Here is a 17,843-nt window from a genome sequence, read left to right as displayed (position 1 = left end):
CGCATTTACGCGGTCAGCGATCCGCTGCCAGGCTTTGGTTCTCCGGGTTCCAGAGGTTTTAGCGTTCCCTTTTCTTGTGATAATGTCCTTCTCCTCGTCATAGCTCTCCAGGAGAACCTGGAGTTCCATTTCATTGAAATAAGCGGCCCGTTTCGCCATATCGATCAGGGTTTCCATGATCCATACATCACGTCTTTTTAAGTTTGGCGTGGACGCGCACAACCCTGTGTTAACCAACCCCGAGTTGATTGAACTAATGCATAACCGCTGCTGTGGAACCGAAAACTCTGGGTTGGTCGGCACAGGGTCAATCAACCTAGAGTTCAGCGTTAACTCAGTGTTTGTTAAACCTCCGTTCGTGGAACACCCCTCTGGTCCGACCAGGTTTGATTCAGAGCATATGTTGCTATAGCAACTAACATACCGTGATCCTTTTGGAACGGAAAACCTAGGGTTACAGCAAACCCTGGGTTAACTTACCCGGTTATGTGATAAAACCGGCTTTGTGGAACACCCCACTGGTCTCGACTGATGTTGTCTGTGTGTTTGCCCTAGCATATGATTAGGGGAAAACGGCTCAAATCTATTGGCTGAGAAAATTGAGGGGAGGAGCGCATTAGCATATTAACAGCACGCGTGCTGTTAATATGCTAATATGCGTTCTGAGCGCGCGCGCGGAAATGCCGGAATGCGTTCTTGGCGCGCGCGCTGAAATGCCAGAACGCGTTCTGGGCGCGCGCGCTGAAACGCTGGGCGCGCGCGCTGAAACGCCGGAACGCGTTCTGGGCGCGCGCGCTGAAACGCCGGAACGCGTTCTGGAAAACCAAAACGCGTTCTGGGCACGCGTGCTGGCGTTTCAGAACGCGTTTAATTGAAGTCGAATTGTGGCACACTCGGCTTGCCATACAAAACAGCCTCTCGCGCGCGCAAATTACCTCAGCGCGCGCTAGCCTCTCGCGCGTAACGGCCTCTCGCGAAAGATGTTTTTACGCTCGCTCAATTTAATTTTGGCACTATGGGGGAGGGAACCAAGGCAGGGCGGGCTTTCCTATGATTGGCCGTTTCTGAAGCGCGATATTTGATTGACAGCCCTCCTCAGCCCTCCTCTCATTCAATTCTGAATTGTACAGTAAATGGTTGAAACGATAGTTACGTATTGTAACTCCAGATTAAAGTGCAGTAACTACGTATTTTGTCAAAATTCAGTTCAGACTGAAAATGGGTTTTATAACACCTTCTTTGTCTTGAGACAAAAACTATTTTTCCTCCTATAAAGGTATTAATTGAAAGTATCACCACTATTGTACCTGCAACAGGTTTGGCCGGCCAGTATGAAAAATGTGAAGGCATTTTTCTCAGTTTCAATGTTGGCGTAGTTACTGCACTTTGCCTTTGTAGGGCAGTAGGCGCAGCCTTTTAAGTGTCGGCCTCATTGTCCTTTAAATAGCTGAAGAAAAGCTGTTTATTGGGAGCAGAACGTCTGCCGGCGCCCGACTATATCTGCGAAATGCGGACGTCTTTGAGGCACGCCGCACGCGGACGTAATTGAGGCCCACGCTGTTGGTGGTCGGGGATTACACATTTTTCAGTGCTACGGCTCACGCCTAGGGATAACCCAATAGTGATAGCCTTAAAAGGCTGCGCCTATACTCATAGAATCTAGAGTTACAATACGTAACTATCGTTTCAGCCATTTACTGTACAATTCAGAATTGAATGAGAGGAAGGCTGAGGAGGGCTGTCAATCAAATATCGCTCTTCAGAAACGGCCAATCATAGGAAAGCCCGCCCTGCCTTGGTTCCCTCCCCCATAGTGCCAAAATTAAATTCGAGCGAGCGTAAAAACATCTTTCGCAAGAGGCTGTTACGCGCGAGAGGCTGTTTTGCGCGCGCTGAGGTCATTTGCGCGAGCGAGAGGCTGTTTTGCGCGCGCAGAGATAATTTGCGCGCTCGCATTTAATATCTACGCGTGTGGAATAATATAATACGCCCGAATGCATCTTTTATCACATTAGTGAATTATGGCACTAATGTGTCGCCATATTAGCGAGGTATGTTGAGCTCCAAGCCTGGGTTAGTTGTACCACGAAAGTCGATCTCTTTTAGCGTCGCTGTATCACCATGGTGACTTATGCTCGCAACCAAACCTGGTCGGGAGCAGTTTTTCGGCTTAGTCTAGCCGAAGATCGGCTACTTAAATCGGCGTGCGCAGCTTCCTAGCCCCTCCTCTGACAATGGCGTCACCATTTGTGGGTGTTTCCGTGGACCCCGGCGCACTTCTCGTACAGGCGTCTCTCCGGAGACAAGGGTTTTACGGGACAGAACCGATCCCTTGGCATTGTCTGACGATATTCAGATTTCAGACTTTATTGTCATTGTGCAAACAACGAAATTGGGGTTCTACATGAGAGATACAGATTCTCATCAGAGGGTGTTCATTATTTGATCGTCCTTTTGGACCTTATGTAGACAATGATTACTGTTGCGCATTGTGTCTCAGTGACAGAGTGCTAGAGTGGAGGTAGCGCGTCAGTCTTGAATTTCTGCGCGGGGGGTTCGACTCCCAAGTGACGCGAATTTATGTGAAGCTTAAAAAGTCCTAATTCTCATGCATATGGAATACTTATTCACTAAAGCTTATGGAATTATATTTTTGTGCTTATTTCGAACTTGAACCCATATTTTCAAGGCCGTGCTGGCACCACATCTATGGGGGTAAAATGCATGATGATAGACCGGCGAATTTGAACCCCGGTCGCTGGCGTTAGGGTCTTATACTAATCCACTACGCTACAGCCGCTACCTCTCAACGGTCGAAAACATGCGATAGGCCTACATGTGTCATAATTCCCTAAATGATATAATAAGGCAGGATGGACGTTGCTTATGCATTTTTAAATCATCATCATTCTATTTGGATTAATGGCGAACAATTCTGCATTTGGCATAGTTATTTTACAGACAATATGCAGAATCTTTTCACTGATACTCATATAGACTGCTTGATCTATCGTAAAGGTGAGAAAAATGACGCGAAAAACGCCCCTTTCACGTGAACGCGCACTGAACCTAAAGCGGAAAACCTGGTTCTACTAATTGAATCTAAAGTGAGCTTCGTGGTACCATTTAACTCTGATCGCGAGTTGCGGCTCTGTAGAGCCAGGTTTTCCCAAGAAAGCCTGGGTATGTTCAGCGAGGGGGGGGGGGGGGGCGCAACATAACCCTGGGTTATGTTGCGCAGAGGTTGCCAAAAATGCAAACATGTTATATGCAATCTAACAACTGCATATAGACTTATGGCATGTAAAAGAGTGACAGTATTGCGAAGTGAATAAAAAAAAAAAAAAAATTAAAATTAAAATAAATAAATAATCTCTCTGCGGACCGGTACCAAATGACCCACGGACCGGTACCGGTCCGCGGACCGGGGGTTGGGGACCGCTGGTATAGGGCACTGGTTAAACTTCCTGTGTTTTAATGTGCACCGGCATGGCATTCTTGCCATGGAAGCAGTGTCGATAAGAATGGATTTCTGTTCCTTTACACAAGTTGTGTATCCCCGCTTATCATTGTGCTTTTCTGAGGCACACACTGATCTAATTGTTAGCTAAAAGAAGGAAGGAATGCCTGGATGGGTACATTTGTAAGAGCAAAATAAATAAAGGGGTATTTGTATCTCTCGAACGCCTTATCAGCTAATCTGTTTTCTGAAGGGAAAAGTAAGAAAGTTCCTTATAACCGTGGATTTGGTGTATCAGGATGAAAAATGTATTTTAAAATAAAGAAAATTAACTAACATGTAGTAACATGTAACATGCTGTTTTGCAGATCCATATCATTTTTTTCACTTGTTTAATCATTTAGATTTTTTTTTTTTTACCGTTTGTTATAGGGCTTGTCTTCTGTTCGGAATGAAGATATCTTTTGGCATGCTGTTTCAGCCATGTTTTCAGCCTACCATACATTGGCCCACTACAAGGAAGAATAGGGTGCAATTATCAAGATAAGGTTCTAGCAATACTGGATGCCTTGGTACCTTTAAAGAGTTTTCAATCTTTATGTGTGTATGTATGCATCCCTTTTTCAAGGTACATATAGATGGAAAGTTTGTCATGTAATGGCGTATGGCTTTCAGGGTTCATTGCGCAAGTACTCAAGCGCTTTGAGTATGTGAAAAGCGCTATATAAATTGAATCTATTATTATTATTATTGATTTATTATGTGCATTTCAAACATCCACAGTACAAAAAGGTTCCTTCATCAATTGTAGATGCAATTGAATAGTAAGATTTCCAAAAATTTAAGAATATACAATACATGCATATAAAGCAGTTTACAGTTCAACGGTATAGAATAGTTACGTTTCTAAAAGATACAGCACAAAACAAAAGGGGTATTAGCGATAATATACATAATTTATCACCATCTTAAAAATGGCTTCGTACACCCCCTTTACCCCTATTTTAAGTGGTAAACCACAGGATCACCTTGATACAAAAATCAACACACTTGGGTCATGTGTGATCACGGCATTAACACCAAGCCATTCCTGGACCCTGGTGCTCTATCCAAGCCACCCAGCGTTGACACCTGCCAACCAAGTCCGAACTGCGGGTTGGCCGTCCCGGCACCTGGGTTTGATGCTCCAGGGGAGAAGTGTTTATCGGTAGAACATCGGAAATGTGGATTCTGTCTTCTCAGTAGCTCTGGATGTCAGACAAGGTCGGGGCCGGCTTGCCCATTGAGGCGTTCTTGCGGGTGACGATGGTGCAGCGGTTCAGGATCTCTTCGGCACGGGGCCTGGGAGGCACCTTGGGTGTGGTAGGCCCCTTGAAGAGGTTGGGGTCGGACACGCTGGGAGTCATCTTGCCAGTGTTGGGGCTGAGGCGGTTGGACGACATGGTGGGGGGCTGCGGCGTCCGGCTCAGCCGCTGCTCGTTCAGGCTTTGGCCCAGGTTGAGGGTGGGGCTGCCGTTGGAGGATCTGTCGCTGAAGCTGAAGTCACTGCTGTCGCTCGCAAAGCTGCTGATTCTCTCCTGGCTCTCCAGTGTGTGGCTCCTGTAGCCGTGGTCGTCCTCCTCTAAGTCCACCCTTATCACGGGCAAGGGAGCCGCGGTGGGGGAGGAGGCGTTCCCCATGTAGGGCTTGGGTGGCAGAGAGGGAGCGGCCACACGACCCGGGGTGTCTTGAAGCTCCATAGAGTTGGAACGGTGGTCGTCTCCGAGGCGCTGCTTGATGGCCGTGGAGGGGAGCTGGAGGATGTCGCCCTGGGAGTGGCTGCGTTTCTTGGGGTTGTTGCCTCCCAGGCTGGGGGCTTGCAGCTGGGACAGTGGTACGACGTCGCCCTGGGAGTGGCTGCGTTTGCTGAGGTTGTAGCCGTCCAGGCTGGGGGCTTGGAGCTGGGACAGGTTGACATTGGAGCCGCGCAGGTCCTGCTGAAGGGCAACCATGCGGTTGCGGGGGTTGTTGTAGGGTTGCAGGTAGAGGGTGGGGACGTAGCCCACCTTGCCACCGGATCTGTTCAGGAGAAGGGCAGATGGTTCATTTTCACAAGTACAGCGTTCAAATAATAATCACCAATAAACATATGAATAACCAAATACGAATAACCCCCCCTTCCCCAGTGTTGAGGAACTGTGCCTGCCCACCTGACGAGCCACCAGCCGTTGTCAGACTTCTGAAGAACCTCCACCACAGATCCAATGTTCACAGACACCTCGTCTCTATTGGCGGCCTTGTAGTTCTTCACTAAAGTGTACAGTGCACCTGGGGGTGGGCATGGAGAGTCGATATCTCATTCATGACGCCGTTAAGGCAGAACTAATGCATAAGATATCCACTTTGTTGTGTGTAAGCAATGGGAATTGCCATAGCAACGCACCTATCCCAGTCGTGTCATCCTCATCGTCTTCTCCGTCCTCCAAATTTTCCAGGTACGGTGCGGGGAACCAGGCCAAACGCTTATCTTCGTTTTCAACCAACCACCATCCTGAACACACGGTAGCTGATTAAATGATCAGGATCCTATTGGTCTTATACCTCTACATGTGTATGGTTTGGTGCTTGAGTGTTATATAGTATCTCAGATTACAAAACATTTGTGTGTGCACCGTTTCTCTCTCACCTGCTTTATCTTTGATGATCACTTCCACTTTTTCATCAACGGCTACTTTAAAGGGCTTGTTCTTCGTGTCTTTGGCCTCATACGACGCAACGCAGCGGTAGGTCTCCGTGACGAATGGCTGCGTCACGTTGCCAACGCTGTGTTCCCTGCCCTGGTTTCTCTCGCCGATCCCCTCCTCCGAAGGCATGACCATAATGCTTTTAAATTAAAGCCATTGACACATGTTACATTAGATGCAGTAAAACGTACGAATACAATATATTCGCCTTACAAAATATAGTTTGTAATGTTGTAAAAGACTAATCCATTAACGAGATAGAAATCCGTAATTCAAAATAACGGTTGACTCTTGCTTAGGCCTACCTGTTACTAGCGTACTCCGGCTCAAGGTCCTGGGCGGTGGGGTGGAAGAACTTTATGAGGTCCAAGGATTGGGTTACCCGCGGGTCGCAACTCAGAAGTTCTTCGCAGTACTTTTCAAGGGACTTGAGGCGGAGGACTGATCTGATGGCGCCCCTTTTCTGACCGCCACCACGTTTATTGTGGTCTGCATGGTGGCAACAGGGCAGGGAGGGAGACAATTAATTTATTAGATATCGCAGCATAGGGTCGCGCATTTCCAAATTAATGCAAAAACGAAACAAAAAATACGACGAGCATTGACTGTCGGGTATCGACCTTCAAATTTAGGGATGATTCTTGAGGACTTCTTCAACGCATTTGACGGGAACGCTTTCTTCATTCGTTTCTGTTGAGCAATGGTGACCATGAGACGTAAAGATTTAAGAATATAGCCTATGTGACTGACAACCAATGAATAGTTGCTGTAGCCTACAATGGAGTTCTTTAGGCCTACTTACATGCATTTTCTTGAAATCCAGAAAGCCTCGGTAAACAACAATTTCGTTCTGGTCTGACCAAAGCACCGACGTGATGTAGTTCTGTGTAAAAAAAAAAATACAATGTAGCCTACATTTAACATGCTGTGTATTTAAATAATAATACAAAATAAATCCATATCATCTGTAGGCTACAGAGACTCAGAAATCCTTACTTTGCCATTCTCGTTGTGCATTACTCCAATGAGTCGCACGCTGATGGGATATCGTTGCTCGTCCATTTAAAAAAAAAAACCCGTTAGTATAGGCGTTAATGATCCGATCTGTTCATCTCGGCTTGCAGCAGGTGGTTGCCTGAAGTCGGAGCACGGGAGTTTATATAGAGTGGCGAAGTCACGCCCCTTCCGGTAGGGCTCATGGGACCTATGAGATCGAAAAATATGAATGGGTGTCAATGGAGAGAAAATAATTATTTTCTGGTCCCGGTCTTTATATGCCCTGGATTACACATATGTTGTTTGTGGATTTAAAAGATAATTTTTCATGCATCCCTATATGATGTCTATGTGCAGAACCATCAGCATAACTCTCAACCTGCATACTTAATGTAATTTTGGCTAAAAAAGTTGCATAGTGGGCCTTTAATAAAATGGCCTTTCTTGTCACCATTTGTTTTTTTACAGTTGAAAAAGAAAGTTTAGAACGTTGTCTAAAAATCGTTCATTTGTATCGTTTAAAAGTCAACGTACTCACTGCAAACGTTCGCCTATGATCGCCGATTCTGAACGCACCTCTGGATCGCACGATAACCACTGCGAAAAAGTTTGCAATGGTTTATGGGATGAGTAGTTCCTTCACTCGTTCCCCAAAAATCACTTATGTAGTCAATAAAATGTTTTATGGTCACGAATAGCCTGACGCATAATTGGCTTGGTTCCAGGCTGAAAACTCTTTATTAATTTTTTTCACAACGATTTTACGAAAATACAAAGGAGGATAAAATGGGAAATTTACTTGCGGAACCAGTGCTGTTAATAAAAGGGTTGGACGCTCTATAGATACATTTTCGTGAGCATGACATGAAATCGCTTGATACCGGTGTTACACCGAATTTTCTGCAACATTCACGTTTGCATTATAACAAAAACATAAATAAAACATAAGATCTCCACCCACCGGTGGGTCTTTATTTTCTTGATACTAACATTAATTCTAAACAGCGTTTTACACAGTAGCCTATAATAGGAAATGCTCAAAGGTTAATCAGCGTTATTTAACACTGACTGTAGCTTTTTATGGGTGAAGAAGCAACGGTGAAGGACCGTACTAAACGCCCTATCATTGTATGGGTCTGTAAAATGCTAATCAAATCAAAACAAATGTATTTATTAAGCACCTTTAATAAAAAGGTAATTGGTTGGGGGGAGATGTTATGTTTATGTTTTTGTCATGCATTGCTACACTCGTGCATATTTCAAAAAATATTCAACAGCGCCCCCTGGGGACACACTTTTCGGTTGCACTTTTTGGGTTGCAGAATTCGGTGTAACACCGGCTTGCACCATGGAAAGAATATAGATTGTGATTCGAGCCTGTGCCTCCAAATAAAAAATGAAATCGACGGACATTATGTATGAAAAACGTTTCAATATTTGTTTAACCATCCATCAACAAATAATCTTAAGACATCTTTTACACATCGCATACGTTAAATGTCATGTATATATCAAATATCAACTTTAAGTCAGTCCTTTACTCATTTGTCATTCTCTGTGCATTGCATTTTCTTTAATCCTATACCATCAAGCCTACTGACCAAGCTGTTGACAAATCCAGCTAGCTGTGGTTCATACTGGTATAAGCTACAAAGATTGGCCAGTGAGGTAGGCAACTGTACTTTTGAATACACTTTTGAAAGTAATCCGAAAGGACAATATTGCATCATTCCTGCATGTTCCCCTCAAAAGTCAAATAAAAAGTAACACAAACTATAAACACCTGCAAATAATATTAGCCTCTTAGAAGGAAAGATAAACAGTATTTCAAAAAGGTTATTAGACACCGGTGCTTAACACAATACTTTTACACAAACAAGGCATCAGGTTTTACTTTTTTTCCCAAGTGTCATAGGTGACTTTCCCCACCCATTCATTTTCCTGCAATTTTACACATCCAAGTGACCTCTGAATCTGGGTGGACAGAAATGCAGTTACACAAGAGAATAGGAGGTTCTAACTGTGGCTCTGATGCAAACTCTCATCTGTTGTGCTGTTAGTTCTGTATTGTTATTAGGCAGGTAATTGTCATAATTTATCTGTATCCGTCACATTAGCTCAGCATTTGTCACAAAAAGGTTGGAGCCTGCCCCATTACAAATACAAAATAAACCTCCCCCCATCCCGAGGTGTCCCCACACACACACACACACACACACACACACACACACACACACACACACACACACACACACACACACTTTGTATTTCAAGCGTGAGCTGAGGCTTCCCACGTCGTCGAAGTCCAATACTTTTGTAAACAAATCTCTAGTCATGTCAAGCTATGACATGACGCCTTAAAATGAAAAGGACTAAACTTCAGATTTTTTTTAATCATATACTATATCTTTATATCATAGTAGCTTTGTGTCACACACAAACCAATTAAAATTATTGATCTAATATAAACACCTTTCCTCAATCTACTAACTGGCGCGAGATAATTTGCAATGTAATTTCCCCTTTTAAAATGTCCCCTGAATATAAAATTAAACCTAACTTCTATTCATTGGCCTGCCCTACAGGCCTTGTTTTACCCAGCGGCCATCTTGGTTCTGAATACGAGCTGGGTGGGGGGGAACTGAATTCAGAGCTCCACATTCTGTTTCCCCCCATCCAACTAGTGTTCAGAACCAAGATGGAAACAAAATGCCCGCTCGGTGAATACGACCCTTAGGATCCCAGTCTGATTGCATAGAGAGTTGTGAAGAGTGTCTGGCCAGCAGTATCTTTCTGATACGAGGGCAGGTAATAGGTGCTTACAAAAGCAACAGCAACAATAGCAGCAGCAGCATAGAAATGCTTGGTTACAAATCAAGCAACTACAGATTCCCAGTCCTGTTAGTGTTTTGTTAACCAATTGACTGATCTAAGGACATGATAAAAATCACAGCGAATTAGCCCCCCATCTCACATTTGGATCAGGAGCTTTCTAACAGATAGCATGACAACAAGTCATCCTTGAGTTGTAGTCTAGCACTACAGGTGTGTTGGCTAGCAATCACATGTTCTGATTAAATTTTCTTTTTGCCAACATATTATATATTTCCTTCCATGAAATGAAAGTTTTAAAATATAACAACATTGGCCTCGTTATATGATCCATCCAAGCAGCATGGTCTCATTAAAAGGCAGACTGTTCAAAAGTTTGGCATCTCCATGAGGATTAAAGACTGAAGAGGTTACAAGGGGTTCAGCAAGAGACAAGAGACAGAAAATACATTTAAAGTAAAAAAAAAACACAACTTCCTAAATAAGTTTAAAAAAGGAACAAATTAAAAAAGGCAAAATGCCCTCAGATGAAAGATCTGTTCAATTTGTTACAATGATTAATCTCTTTTTGTCTCCCTGCCTCCTCCAGCCCAGCAGTGTCATGGCCACCTTCTTTGCCCCTGCATGTATCCCATTCTTTAAGAGGGAAACCAGTTCAACCTTCTCTCTTGGCCCCGGGGTGCTTGCCCAATGGAGGTTACCACTAGCACCATCCACATCCCTTAAGTCCACGTTAGGCCGACACCAATGTTTGCTCTCTGAGTTAGTTATGCACACGGCGTTCCGCTGTCACCGGAACTCATAAATGGGCACACTGTGTTCCCAGACGTGGTTGAGGTTTAGAGACTGGTACCTGTAAAATAAATAAAGAAAAAAATACAAGAATTGACATATTGGGATATGGAAATACGATACAAAGTTCTGATAAAAAGATTCACATACACCCTATAACAATTCAGCCAGATATTTTTCCAGTACTTGTGGGAGAATCTTAGTTGCATGCCAAGACCCCCCCAGAATCGCCCTTCCAGTCTCTTTCCTGCCTGCCTGCCTGCCTTGGTTCTGGCCTTGGAAGCCTTTAGAGGCTGGTCGTTTTGTCCGATACACAAGGGAATTACCATTCAGAGCTTCTGTGGTAGTAGTAGCCCTCGATGGTGGCGGTGGACTTCTGGAAGCAGATGTAGTAGAAGCCAGCAAAGGACGCACCGCTGATGTCTTTGATGGTGTGGTCCGGTACCAGAAACTGCTCCTGGTTGTCAAGATCATAGGTTAGAGCCGATGAATAACACAGTAGAAGTGAGAAACGTCCATGTTTCACTTTTGTCGTTTATGCTAACCAACCTTCCACCTCATGAAGACGTAGTCGCTGTTGCTCAGTGCCTCGTAGTCGAAGTCATCCGAGTTAAAACATTTGGCATATTTGTAAAAGGACTGAAACTTTCCCTGGTAACAAAAAGAAGAGACCACAATAAAACCAGTAAGAATTGGAGACTTGCAGATGCGCTGGTCCAGAATAGATCACAACTCCAATCCAGGAGTCCATACCCAGTGCTTTCGGTCCACATCCTCATCTGCGTCCCACTTCCTTGTTAAAAAAGGCCTCTTTCTGCTGATGATTTCACCAGCAAAGAACGTTGTCAGGGTTGGATACTCCTGGAACGGGATGATCAAGAGTTGAGATTGATTATTAGTAGCTAGATTTGCATCGTAACTAGATTGGCATGAAAGCTGAGACTGAGTGAGTTTACATATAGAAACAAGATTAAAGGGGACCTATTATGCTTTTTCGACTTTTATGACCTATAAACGTTTTTATAATGATGGATAGTCATGTTTAACCATACTAAAGTGTCAAATAATGACATACATGCATTTCGACGTATTCCCTGTTGACAGTCTGGGGTGGCTGTGCAGAGCGCTAAACACTCGGGACAACGATTGCGATTAACTTGTTCACATTTCCGGGAAACATCTACGTAGAGCTACTCCTGCCACGCCCCAATATGCCTGGTCAAATCTGCCCGCGCGCACGCGCTCCAAGGAAGGTAACCAATCACAACGGAGTTGGGTTGGCAGGAGGGGGGCGAGGGGGCGGAGAAGGACGAAAGCGGCTGAAAGCGCACAGATGAGAGGAAGAGTTTACCGAAAATCTACATCGTTTTTTGTCTATGGTTAAACATGACTATCAATCATTAGAACTACGTTTATAGGTCATAAAAGTCGAAAAGCATAATAGGTCACCTTTAAGGTTAATATTATATTAACGTTTTTAAAAAAAAGCAAAATATATATGTACATTAATTTAGCAGACGCTTTGGAAAGAGATTAAAATGAGTGCATTCAACCATGCCTATACAACCCAAAAAGTGCAAGATTTATGTGAGAGCATACACATACATACTACCATAGGCTGTCACTCATAATTACAGCAAAAGCACTACAAGCCCCACCAGGTGCTGAAGATGTTACATAAACCGGTTCCAAGACTGACCTGAACTACACGCTCAACGCTTACAAACGGCATTGTATCCCACTTGCACATTCAGATATAAAAACCTCAAATTCTGGACCAGTTTCAGCTGCATACCTCAGTCAGGCCTTTGATCTTCAGGTAACCACACAAGTAGGAGTCTTCTACGGTCACATGCTGTCCAAAATAAGAGGACAAATGGTTCGGCCCATAGATTAAAACACAATTTGTTCCATACAATATGGTAAATCTTGTAAACATACAAGTGTTTGATTCTAGTATGGTGGTGGTGAAGCAGTATAAAGCTGCTATATCATTAACCATGCCAGGATTTTCTATTAGACAGTAAAATTGGAAATTGCCAATTTTCGTTTTTTTTTGTATCATAGACAAATCGAATTTATAATTACAACTGTGTATGATGGCATTGTTCCAATCAAAATATTTCCAAACAATTGGTTGGTATTAACGTGGCTTGTCACTAAATATGGTCATAGTGTCAACGTTGAATGAGTTACAAATAGCCAAATAAGCTAACGTTGGCTAGCTAGTAAACAGATCTCGAAAAATAGCTCAAATATGTGTAACACTCCAAGGCAACACATCAAAACGGACTTATGAAACAACTTAAAGGAATGGAGGTTACCTGCAAAATGACCTCCACGTCGTACGAGTTTCCTTTGCTCTTCTGATATCCCCGAAACTGTGAGCCGCTGTAAAGCAGTGTAGTGCCAATGCCTGGTTGGGAAGTGTTTATCGGGGCAGGGGGTGTAAGATAGTCCGGTGTTGAACAGGCCGAAGCTGTTCTAGTGCAGCATTCAGCTCGGACAGGCATTGTGAACGCTAATGTATGAGTGTCACCCACTGCAACAGTCATGAACCTACCGAGAGATCAACCCTACACTGGAAATGCCAATGACTGACAGGCAGTGGGGTTAATATGATAAGAAATGTCCAAGTCCGAAACCTGGTTTGAACTCGATTTAGCTTTCCATGGGGCTGGGTGCTAAAATTGAGACGTCGCATTTCAGAATATAGCTTCACTCATTTTCATTGGCTGGTTAGCCTTATCCCATGTACGAGCAAGATCCTCATTGGATAGTTTCCCGTGAGTCACATCTGTGCGTTCGTTATATTGATCCTTTTTTTTTTATAAAAACGTTAACTAAACCAAAGCTTTATTTTCAAATGTATTAGTATTATATTTTATTAAGAAATATGAAAAATGCAGAAGACATAATTTATTGAAATATATACTAGCAATGCAATCTTTACTAACTAAAGAGTGGTCAAACACAGTGGTAGAGCACTTCGATCCTGATTGCCTTGCTACTCTTGGTGCAGCACCTCCTCCAGCTGATTTCTCAGATGTTGTATGAAATACTGGATTTCTGAAATGCACTTGCGATTCCTCCATACTTCTTCATCCTGGATCTTCAGTCACGCACAAACAGAAACAAATTATCATTCATTCCTATTGAACTGAACTTTTCAATTATTTAAAAAAATTATGATCTAATAGTACCTTTTTAATAAGGTTCATCATCCAGGCGTTGATGCGTGTCACCAGCTTGTCCTCTCGATTGTCAATCCTCAACATGTGGGAGTCATGAGACGCGCCTACTGCATTCATGACGGTTTCTTTGTCTACAAATAACTGCAGGGGACACAAATAGGTGGTGTCTTGCTGGGAGGAAGTAGTAGGCCTACTACTGGTTTTATGTTACAAAACACTATTTACAGTGTTGTGGTCACCACTACTGTGACGACAACATCACTACTCTGTGGTAAACTACTGACCATTCCAAAAAATGAAAAATGAAAGTTTCAAAAGGTGATATGATACGTGCTTTTCTTGAGTGGCCATAGTCCACAGTGTTTAGGGAAGCTTCTTTACAGATTAGGCCTACTACTGTTTTTTGTTTTTTTTCTAGTTTTGCCAATTATGTACTTGCAGATCCCGCCTTCAGCAAAATGAATGGTCAAAACAAATATGAAGCAAAAGAAAGTGAAACGCTGGTTCACCAACATTTGATTCAGACTTTAGATGTGAATCTTTAGATGAATAAATGAATATGTTGATGTCTGATTTCTACATTGTCAGGAACTGACCATTAGCACAATGTAAAACACTGACCGCTCTAACATCGTCAGGCAGGTTGTCCTCCACCTCGTTCTTGGCGACCTTCTCCAAGGTTGCCATGGCGATGTCTTTGATCTCCTCGTGAAGGTGGTTCTCCAGATCCCGACACTGGGCGAATGTGTTTATTGATCAAAGAAACCAGCCAATCTGACTTTGAGCACTAACTCAGAAGATCGGCTCGGTTCACCAGTGGTGCTGGTGCATAATGAGGATTACTGTGGACTATAGTATGAAAAGGATATATGCCTTGAACTGTTTCAATGAAGCTGCCAACCATGTCTGTGATGTTTCTCTCGAAGTCTTTAATAATCTCCTGCAACAGAAATGGCAAATAACAAATAATATTAAATGTAAAATATCATAATATTTGATAAGCCTGTTTTGTTATTGGCCTTAGGTAGTACAGCCTACTTTTATCAAAAATAAGATAATAATAATAATATGTTGACAAATGTTTAGATACAGCTCATATTCAAGTCCCATTCCCCGTAGCTTTCTCAAACATCTCACTATATTCCTCCGTACCTCACATAAAAAAAAAAGATAAAATATCAGTGCTACTTTCTGAACTATTGGAGCTCCACTGTCCTTCCCGTACAAAAACCAACCAACCTCCAGCTGGTCCACTAGCTGCAGCTCCAGGAGCAGACAGCTGTCACAGAGTGTCTTGATCTCCGTCATGTACTGGTTCACTTGAGCTTCCTCCTTGGCCGCATCCTCAACCTGCTTCAAATCTAATATCCTCTAGATAGAGGTGGGTTGGTATAAAAGGTATAAACCTTTACAATGTCCTTATATATTTTTTTTTAAAGAGATGGTGACCTACTGGGACTTATGATCTAGATCAGATTCAGAAAGAAAAGTGATCAACCTGGGTGTAACTATTTAAAGCAAGAGATAATCCATCAATTTTCAGACCATGTGGCCTTTACACATGGTCTGCCCTTAATGTGTGATTTAAACAAATGTAAAAGACTATAATGAATCTTCAAGTGCATCTGGATGGATAGCCGACCTTCTTCCGGTGCTTCTCAAAATCTGAGACCAGTTGTGCTGATCTCTGCTGCTTTTCCCTCACAGCCTCTTGAAGAACTTCCAAGAAAGCCTTGACCTCCGCCTCTCTCAGCTTCTGCTCAGCGAAGCCGCTTTCGAACATTTGTATGCACAGACCCACCAGCTGGGGCTTGAACGTAAGGAGAATGTAAGTCAAGGAGCAAACTAAGCTACAGCAAGCTGGACGTCAGGAGGGTCAAATACGTTCAATATTTCAAATCTAAACAAATTAGATGAAACAAGTAGAAATAATTGAATAAGACATACAGTGCTATAATTTGATTCAATAAATGAGTGTTAAACCAAATTAAATGTTAAGTGAAAAACAATTAAAACATAAATACATATTTATATTATCCGACATAATCACCAACTAATTTTAAGTGGCATACATTTCAATCAAGTTAATGAATAAAAGATATGTCTGTACTAGGTCTGCCACTCCAGGCAGCTGGTTAAGTTTCTGTGCTTCTGGGTCTTGGGCGAACATGCTGTCAAACAGTTCGGATCCATTAAGGTTCTCCACAAAGGCCTCCTGAAAACCCAGAGCAAGACAGTTCAACATTAAAGTTTCAATGGAGAATGTAGGGCTAGACAATGGATCATATTTGCATATAGATGACTTGACCTGGTGTTGTTGTAATTCTTCTTGCCGTTTCTGTTCAGCTTCTGTGGCCTTGAGTGTCTGCAACTCATTGTGTCGTATCTCTTCGATGGCATATTGGTATTTTGCAAAAGCTTGCTTCTTCTGTAAAGAGAAAATACATAGGGGAATATAAATCCAACAGAGGTGCAGTCAATTCAGAACTGATTTCAAATTATTTTCACTGTGTACAGCCTTTTTGTGTGTTTCTACATTCATTCCCAGTTAGTTTATAAGGGCACTACTAGTGAATAAGGCCCATTATAAACTCCTGAATCAAACAGCCGATTTGCTGTTTTGGGGATTTCTGTATATTTACCTCACCACAGTGTATGACAATGCACAACAACATTTACTACTTACAGTTTCTCCATTTAGTAACCTGGAATCCAGATACGCTAAATCTGAAAGGTAAGCAGCGATGAAGAGTTTGTAGTTTGCTTCTTGAGCAAGAGGGTTTCCAGCAAGGTTGAGGGTATGCAGGTTCTTAAACCTTCTCAGATAGATTACCTAGGGAATAAACATATATATGTATAATCACCTAGGCCATGTTTGATAATTTAATCTCGAGAAGGTCTATAAACATGCACTCATCACATGTCAGATTATGTTCTTTACGTTGTCTAACTGGCCAAGGCAGTTGTTTCCAATGGCGAAGAAGGTTAAGTTGTTGAGTGTGTCCATGTTCTCGATGCAGGATATCTTGTTGTTGTAAAAAGTCAGATCTTCCAGTTTCGTTAAGGTCTCCAAACCTTCTATCTTCTCTATGTTGTTGAATGACAGATCTGGCAGAGCCATTGGGAACATGTATAGGTCTACAGTTATTCAAAATGTAGGCATTGATTATATCTATTTTGGTTTAGAATTCTATAAATTAAATTACAAATACTTAGATGTTTATATCTTACCAAGCCATTTTATATTTGTAAGATTGGCTAGTCCCTCAATCTTCTGTATGAGGTTGTTATTCAGTTGCAGTTTAGTAAGGGATGTGAACTCCCATAAATGCTCGATCTTAAGGATGTCTGTAAAAAAATAATAATACTGTAACCTCAACCCAAATGGACACTTACTATAGCCTATATTCCTTATTTAATCTGCATTTACTTACTTTTGTATTCCAGGCGAAGTTGGAGGACCGCATTGAATGATATGCCCTCTTCCTTGGAGATCTGCCCTGCCTCTTCTTTTGGGCCCTGCTCTTCTACTGCTTCCTGCAGTATCTTCTCGTCCATCACACTCTGCTCCACTTTACCGTAAAGCCTGATCATTTTTGCGCCTTGTTTTGACTTGATTAGGGCTAAAATCGTGTCAACTCTATCTGCTATTAAATCTGTTACTGTACACACTATACTGATTACACTAACAATTCAAAATCTTTTCTCTACACTCGCCAGGGTTCAACGTCTCATTCGCAACCTGATGTGTGTATCTGTTGCTTAGCAACAGGATACGTCTAAACTATAGCTCTGGTCTAAACTGCATTCAATAGATGGAATGTTGAGAACTTTTTATTGAGATGT

At 42.6% G+C, this 17,843-nt stretch overlaps 3 protein-coding genes across 3 annotated transcripts; all 3 read right to left on the bottom strand.

Moving 5' to 3' along the window:
• Positions 1-4,215: 4,215 nt before the first annotated feature.
• Positions 4,216-7,330, bottom strand: LOC132449878 (NADPH oxidase organizer 1-like). Its single transcript, XM_060041750.1, has 8 exons — positions 7,180-7,330; positions 6,986-7,066; positions 6,804-6,873; positions 6,489-6,672; positions 6,126-6,322; positions 5,883-5,990; positions 5,650-5,767; positions 4,216-5,518 (listed from the first exon to the last, which is right to left on the bottom strand). The coding sequence occupies exons 1-8, from the start codon at positions 7,243-7,245 to the stop codon at positions 4,699-4,701; spliced, it is 1,644 nt and encodes a 547-aa protein (XP_059897733.1). The 5' UTR covers positions 7,246-7,330; the 3' UTR covers positions 4,216-4,698.
• Positions 7,331-7,898: 568 nt separating this feature from the next.
• On the bottom strand, positions 7,899-13,525 carry gid4 (GID complex subunit 4 homolog). Its single transcript, XM_060041772.1, has 6 exons — positions 13,128-13,525; positions 12,599-12,658; positions 11,557-11,664; positions 11,353-11,454; positions 11,130-11,260; positions 7,899-10,864 (listed from the first exon to the last, which is right to left on the bottom strand). The coding sequence occupies exons 1-6, from the start codon at positions 13,356-13,358 to the stop codon at positions 10,801-10,803; spliced, it is 696 nt and encodes a 231-aa protein (XP_059897755.1). The 5' UTR covers positions 13,359-13,525; the 3' UTR covers positions 7,899-10,800.
• A 182-nt stretch (positions 13,526-13,707) lies between these two features.
• Positions 13,708-17,773, bottom strand: drc3 (dynein regulatory complex subunit 3). The gene is made up of 12 exons (XM_060041760.1): positions 17,432-17,773; positions 17,229-17,345; positions 16,939-17,105; positions 16,684-16,830; positions 16,306-16,425; positions 16,102-16,212; positions 15,640-15,816; positions 15,237-15,368; positions 14,867-14,937; positions 14,619-14,742; positions 14,007-14,138; positions 13,708-13,915 (listed from the first exon to the last, which is right to left on the bottom strand). The coding sequence occupies exons 1-12, from the start codon at positions 17,589-17,591 to the stop codon at positions 13,811-13,813; spliced, it is 1,563 nt and encodes a 520-aa protein (XP_059897743.1). The 5' UTR covers positions 17,592-17,773; the 3' UTR covers positions 13,708-13,810.
• Between the last annotated feature and the right edge of the window lie 70 nt (positions 17,774-17,843).

This window comes from Gadus macrocephalus, chromosome 2 (genome assembly GCF_031168955.1).
Source record: "Gadus macrocephalus chromosome 2, ASM3116895v1".
Classification (NCBI taxonomy): Eukaryota; Metazoa; Chordata; class Actinopteri; order Gadiformes; family Gadidae; genus Gadus; species Gadus macrocephalus.
Note: the sequence above shows the minus strand (reverse complement) of the source record. Positions and strands in the feature narration are given on the sequence as shown.